General features: G+C 44.7%; 1 protein-coding gene across 3 annotated transcripts in view; it reads left to right on the top strand.

Moving 5' to 3' along the window:
• The window catches only part of NAT10 (N-acetyltransferase 10), a 42,122-nt gene continuing 34,950 nt past the window's right edge, over positions 1 to 7,172 (top strand). The window contains exons 1-4 of one of the 3 annotated variants that reach the window (XM_005578228.5): positions 1 to 193; positions 2,921 to 3,043; positions 3,449 to 3,540; positions 6,755 to 6,926. In XM_005578228.5, the coding sequence (XP_005578285.3) occupies positions 2,936 to 3,043; positions 3,449 to 3,540; positions 6,755 to 6,926 (372 nt within the window). In that variant the 5' untranslated portion in view covers positions 1 to 193; positions 2,921 to 2,935. Of the gene's footprint in view, positions 473 to 1,024; positions 1,119 to 2,920; positions 3,044 to 3,448; positions 3,541 to 6,754; positions 6,927 to 7,172 lie in introns of those variants that run through there. The other 2 variants (XM_005578229.5, XM_015434928.4) reach the window with 2 other exon arrangements.

Here is a 7,172-nt window from a genome sequence, read left to right as displayed (position 1 = left end):
GTAATGCGCTTGCGCACGTGCAGTGTACCAGTGCCTGAGAGCGGCGCGTGCCGCGGAGCCAGGCCAAGTCCGAGACCCGGTCACCAGGCATCCGCTAGGGGCAGTTAGTTGTGCCTTCTCTTTCGGAGTTGTTCCGTGCTCCCACGTGCTTCTGCTTCTCCACTGGCTGGGATCCGCCGGGCTCGGGACGCAGGTACCCAACGCGGGAGGGCCGCGTATGGATGCCAAGATCGGTGTCTGTGTTCTTCCTGTCCCGAGAGGGGACCGGCCTCAGGATGAAGGCTCTGCATCCGGACGGATACCTGGCCTACGCCGACTGTCCTCCACCCCTCTTTTGGGGCGCTCCTAGATAACAGAATCACCTCTCCAATACGCAGCCGCTCTGGGCGCGTGCTTCTCGAGCATCCTCGGGGATTGCGTGGCTTGATACTCACCCGCTAAGTGCCTGTAACTGGGGAGTCGGGTTGAATGGGTGGGTGACAACACTTGCTTTCCGTGGAGCTTGCCCGCAGTGCCCGGCGGCAGCTCTAAGCTTTAAACTTAGGTAATCTGATTCCAGATCCTTCCACGTTCTTAAATCCTTCACTGTGCACATTCCTTTATACTTTTTATTCAGCAATCACATTCAGGATTTGGTTTTGTTTGCCAGTGCACCTAAAGTGGTGCCTGCCACCTAGATGTTATGTGTAGATAGATAAATGAATGAGTGAGTGAAAAATAATCATCTCCTTCAAGGCCTTCCCCATCCAGGCCTTCCATGACAGCTTCAGCCTATAGTAATCTCAGCGCTTCCTTCATCTGACCCCGCACTATAGCTGTTTTTTTTACATCTAATTTTACCTGGTTCTTGTTCCTCATCTCATTCTTTTAAATACCTTCTTCACGAAGAATGCAAGCTTGAAGTCAAGGGCCTTGTGGTACTACTTCTGGGGCTCCCACAGTAGTTAGAGCAAAAGGCAGCCCCCATTAATTAGTTGTTGATTGATTTTTGCGGGATCTTTATGTGGCCGGCAACACAGGGTTTACAAGTTGAGAAGATTGGTGAACTGGGAAGAGCTCAGGTTTTGGAGTCGGGAAGACTTGAGTGTGAATTCTGTCTCTCGTTTTTCTGCGTTGGGGTATTTGAATTCTTTATACTTTCTCCTTTACTTATAAATTGGGGTCCTTGACAGTGATTTAGTGTTTTATAATAAGACATATGCTAAAATCTGTGTTTGGATTGGAAGGTTAGAAGGGACAGTTAAAGTGTGGTAAGCTAGGCCGGGCGCGGTGGCTCAAGCCTGTAATCCCAGCACTTTGGGAGGCCGAGACGGGCGGATCACAAGGTCAGGAGATCGAGACCAGCCTGGCTAATACAGTGAAACCCCGTCTCTACTAAAAAATACAAAAAACTAGCCGGGTGAGGTGGCGGGCGCCTGTAGTCCCAGCTACTCGGGAGGCTGAGGCAGGAGAATGGCGTAGACCCGGGAGGCGGAGCTTGCAGTGAGCTGAGATGCGGCCACTGCACTCCAGCCTGGGCGACAGAGCGAGACTCCGTCTCAAAAGAAAAAAAAAAAAAAAAAAAGTGTGGTAAGCTTCAGTAAATGAACTTGATGTTTGTAATGCAGTAGGTACCGGAATTTCTAAGTAGCATGTCACTTTTACATCGAAGTAGCATGTTACTTTTAGAGTGATATTTCTGACGTTTTTATTGTGATGATGCAATATTTTACTGTAGGTAATCAAGGAACTATTTTTTTTTTTTTTTTTTTTTTTTTTTTTGAGACGGAGTCTCGCTCTGTCGCCTAGGTTGGAGTGCAATGGCACACGATCTCGGCTCACTGCAACTTCCGCCTTCCGGTTTCAAGTGATTCTCTTGCCTCAGCCTCTCCTGCAGCTCCACCACCACTCCCGGCTAAGTTTTGTGTTTTTGGTAGAGATGGGGTTTCGCCATGTTGGCCAGGTTGGTCTCGAATTCCTGACTTCAGGTGATCCACCCGCCTCGGCCTTCCAAAGTGCTGGGCTTACAGGCGTGAACCACCACACCCGGCGAGAACTTTTGAGGTCTGTACAAAGGCTTCAGTATAGTTTTAAAATGAGGAAACATTTGGACACATTACATCATGGAATTATTCATTGATAGTTATTGATTTCCCTGACTTTATTAGTAACACGTGAATTTTTTAAGACTCCACAAAAACAAAACAACAAAAGTCCCACCATCTAGAAGTAGCTACTTTATACTTTGATACTTCCTTCCAGTCTTTTTTTTTCCCCCTCTGTTATGTGTATGCATTAGAAATGTTATGATACTTTATTCTGTCATGATTCTGTCATAAACATCTATATCCATATCCTTAGTTATTAAAAATGCTTGGCTGTGTGTGGTGGCTCACGCCTGTAATCCCAGCACTTTGGGAGGCTGAGGCGGGCGGATTGGGAGGTCAAGAGATCAAGACCATCCTGGCCAGCGTGCGCCTGTAGTCCCAGCTACTCGGGAGGCTGAGGCAGGAGGATTGGTTGAACCCAGGAGGCAGAGGTTGCAGGAAGCCAAGATCATGCCACTGCACTCCAGCCTGGCAACAGAGTGAGACTCCGTCTCAAAAACAAACAAAATGCTTTGGATATTTGGATATACCCTATGTATTTTAGTCATTCTCCTACTTTTTTGAATATACAAGTTTCTGATTTTTAAAAAGTCTTTAATAGAGGTGAATTACAGGCTTCCCAGGCTGAGGGGAGGTTTTCTCACCTCCCAAGCCCAAGGTTTCCTGAGTTTAAAACTAGAGACTGATGTCTTCCCTATGGAGCTCTTAGAGGGTTAAGTAAGACAATATTTATAGATATGCCTAGCACAGTCCCTGGCCCCACAAGAGGCAGCCAGCTAATGTTCCTTAGACAGTCTAGTGCACATGGCCAGTTGCATTTCTTTCTCTTTTAGTAATAATTTTTCACCATGCATCGGAAAAAGGTGGATAACCGAATCCGGATTCTCATTGAGAATGGGGTAGCTGAGCGGCAAAGATCTCTCTTTGTTGTAGTCGGGGATCGAGGAAAAGATCAGGTATGACCCGGTAAATGTTTCCTGAATTACTTTTTCTCTTGTCCAAAAGACTCAGCATGTTTAAGCACTCTGGTGTTTCAGGATATAATGGCATTAAGATCTCTTTGGCTGGTAAGATGCCTAGTGGGAACCTTTATTTCCTGGAAGGGGTGAATTCTCTGTATTTAGATTGATTAGCAGACAAGCTAATACCTTTTGAAGCCTGGGGTGGTGGGTTGACCACAAGGTTAACTGTATGTGACGTGGCTTCTAGTCCAAACCTGGTCATTGGTCGCCTTGGGACCTTGGGCACTTCCCTTCCCTGGCCCTCAATTTAGTTTCCATATCTGTCAAATGAGGTCTTAAGCCTGGCAGTCTCTAAAGTCTCTTTTGTGCCTGAAATTCTGTGACTTTTTTGTTTGGCAGGTGGTAATACTTCATCACATGTTATCCAAAGCAACTGTGAAGGCTCGGCCTTCAGTGCTGTGGTGTTATAAGAAAGAGCTGGGGTTTAGCAGGTAAGCTGGGCTCTTCATGTGTTTTATCCAACTTACGATTCCTGCTCATTAGTTAAATGCCAGGAAATGATTCCTTGACATATTTTTTGTGGGTCTTTAGTGGAGGTGCTATCTCTGAGGACAAATGGAGCTGATATCCTTTCTTCATTCCTGAAAATAAGTTTCAAATCATTTTCATGCTTTTTAAGTCACGAATCCAATGCCTTGCCTTCTGCGTATGGTTTTCCTTCCTGCTTTTCTAGGCCGATTAAGCCCATCTCATTGCAAGTTCCTTCAAACTGTCTTTCTTACCTCAAATTTATTCTACCTTTTCACTATATCTTTTTTTCTCCCCTTCTTTCATGGAGGGGGATATATCTCATCCCATGTCCAAGGAAAACCCCTTTATGTACCCTATGTCTCCTCCCTCACCTCTTTCAGGACCTTATTGTCTTTCCTCTACTGGTCACCCCATACCCTTTGGAAACTTTCTCCTTCCTGTAAACATGCTCAGATTTTTCTATTATCAAAAGCTGATTACTTACATACCCAGATTTCTCTCTCAGGTTAGCATTTCCTCCCATTTTTATTGCCATATACCTTAAAACAGAAATCTTTTGCATTTAGTGGCCACTTTTGCAGTCTGGTTTCTGCTTCTATAATTGTGATCAAATTGTGCCATTAGACATCCCCAGCAGATTGATGCCCAATGCATCAACTTTTCTCTCTCTCTCTCCTCCTTTTCAGAGCTCTGCCTCTTCTTCTGCCAGTTCACTGCTGTATTGACAGTAGGCTATTTGAAGCTGTGGTAGTCAAGACTTTTAGTCACAGATAACAAACTTTCAACACAAATACAATTTGGCACAAAGGGATTTCACTGAGGTGTATGGGATATTTCCTGGAATCCAAGGGGATAAGATTTCAGCCCTACTCACGGGTGATCTAGAGCCAGAGTGCTAATGTTCCCAGCTCAGTTTGTCATCTCAGCATATCTGCTCTATGCAGACCAGCTTTCTCACTGCAGACCAGCTTTCTGTTTTCTGTTGTCTCCCTAGTAGAAACAACACTGGAGTTTTCCTTGTTTCAGGCCCAGCCATGTGGAAATCAGACTTTTTCCCAAAATTCTGGTGGAAAGATGCCTATTCCTGGCCAGAGGAGGGAGGGTGGGGTTGGTCATAGTATAATAGGAAGTTGGAAGTTCTCCCTACAACTTTGTGTTTGGAGAAGTTTGGGATGGGATGGGGAGTGCTGTTCCTTGGCAGATAACCACCATGGCATCATCTCAGAAATAGTCTCGTTTTTTGGCTTCGGTGTCTTTACTGAGACTACCTTCCGGAGCTCCTCTCTTTCCCTGGATCTTGTCTCCTTACTCTAAACCTAGCTGGCATATGCGATTCTGTCTTTGAGCCTCTTCTAATTTCCAAATGTGCTCATCTCCGATCTGACTCTGAAAGCCTGTCTCCAGCTCTGGCTGCTTTATGCTGTGAGTAACCTCCCTGCTTTTCTTTGCTCATGCTGTCTCCTCTGCTTGGAATGCCACGTCCACCTCCCTGATATCACCTACTGAAATCCTCCCTGTTTCTCAGGGCCTGCCTCCTCCATGAAGCTTTTCCTGAGCCCCCCAGTCATACCTGATGGTTCCTCTACCTTCCTCTGCACTTGTCCTTCTCCTATAATGTTTGTCACTGGATGCTCTTGCTTTGGGGTAGAGTCATGTACATACTGTGACTTAATTTCATTTTTTTTTCTTTTATCTTTTTTTTTTTTTTTTTTAACTTTCAGGTGATAAGCTCATTCAGTTAGGAGCCCTCTCCTATTTATCTTTGTCTTTTCATGTTTTCAACTGTTTTAGCATGTTTGTCATAGGTACTCAGTATACATTGAGTTGGATGTATTGTTAACAGGCTCTAAAATTATTTTAACTGAAATTAGTTCCAGAGGCCAAACTTGCCCCTGTCCTATGGTTTTAAAGTAAAGGGATTCTGCCTAAAGGAAACCAGACAATCATAAGAGCCTTATTGTTGAAATGTGAAAAGTGCAGAAAACCCAAAGATGAAAATAAAAAGCATTTCAGTGTCTAGGCATTGTCAGCATCTAGATGTTTATTACTGGTATGTAGTTTTGAACCATAATTGGTATTCTGTTGTATATAGTCTCATATTTTGAGAGGTAGGCATTTTTAATACAGATTGAGAATAAGGCCTGCTGCCTATCCCAGAATTTTAAGTTTTTAGGGCTTCTGGTTTTCAATATTGTTCATTTGGCAAATGTGAGACGGGTGTGGAATTAGGCAATTCAGAGTCTTCTGGGCAGATTTGCCTTTTGAATTTAAACCAGCTGGCTTCACTTCTAAAAATATATTTTTGTACCTCTTATAGCTCTTCCGCCCTACCCCTGCCTTGCTGTGGCGGAGCATTATGTTCAAGCTAATGCCTGCTTGTAAGTCATGGGCTTAAGGCCTGAGCCAGAAGGAACAGTGGAGATAAACTCACCCACTGCCTTGGTTCATAGATGAGGAAGTGGAGGCCCACAGGAGGAAGGGCCTTTGTTCTAGCTATTAAGTTAGACAACTATGGTAAAATTTTGATCAGCTATAATCCTCCATTCTAGAACATTCTAGTTCTCTCTTTTGGTAAAGGAAAGGTAAATAGCAGCTGGATATGCAGGGTTTTTAAGACCAAAAATAATTCAGGGATTCCTTAGAGATGTCCAGATTCCATTCTGATCCCTGTGTCCTATATCATTATTGTCTTATATAAGACCTGCCCTCGAAGACATAATCCCACATTCTCGGGAAGGAAGTCCTCTAGGAAGGATGAATAAAGTAATGTGCCATCACCTTGTCTTTCCCAGGATCTCTGGGGAACAGCACAGTGTAGTTGAAGCATTGGCTTATGACTGAGATAATGAGGCCACTCAGGTTTGGTTTCAAGCTCTGGCTTTGGCCAAATGTGAGGGTTAGCTACCCTGTTACCCAACTTTTAAAGCAAAGTATTTGCTCGAGGTCACAGAGCAAAATAGCAGTGTTCACACATAGACTTATCACTCTTACTCCAAGCCCTTAAGCACTCTAATGCCTCTCCACTGCCCTCCACCTGAAGTGGGCCTCACACTTTCAAGTTCCCTACTCGCTCTGAAAGTCTAAGTGGGTGATCACTGAGCCCGTCCCCTGGTTCCAACTCTTTAGCCTCTCTGGTTAACTGGCTCTCATGGGATTGGGGGCGTGTGATTGCAGTCACCGGAAGAAAAGAATGCGACAGCTGCAGAAGAAAATAAAGAATGGAACGTTGAACATAAAGCAGGATGACCCCTTTGAACTCTTCATAGCAGCCACAAACATTCGCTACTGCTACTACAATGAGACCCACAAGATCCTGGGCAATACCTTCGGCATGTGTGTGCTGCAGGTGGGTGATTTCCTCTAGCCTCTGATTGAAGGCAGAGTCTTGAGGGTTGCTTGGGCTGCCTGACTTCCCACTGGAAACAAATGTACAGTAAGGAGAGGAGAAGTCCCATATTCCCTATCCCCAAGCATTATTAGTGGAAATCCCGGCCACTTTCCAAAGTACACTTGGTCACTTACCCCATATAAAAAGAGAATTTTCTACTTAAATCAGCACTTGTCTGGAGACACCGGAACTGAAGTGATGCAT

This window comes from Macaca fascicularis, chromosome 14, assembly GCF_037993035.2.
Source record: "Macaca fascicularis isolate 582-1 chromosome 14, T2T-MFA8v1.1".
Taxonomy (NCBI): Eukaryota; Metazoa; Chordata; class Mammalia; order Primates; family Cercopithecidae; genus Macaca; species Macaca fascicularis.
Note: the sequence above shows the minus strand (reverse complement) of the source record. Positions and strands in the feature narration are given on the sequence as shown.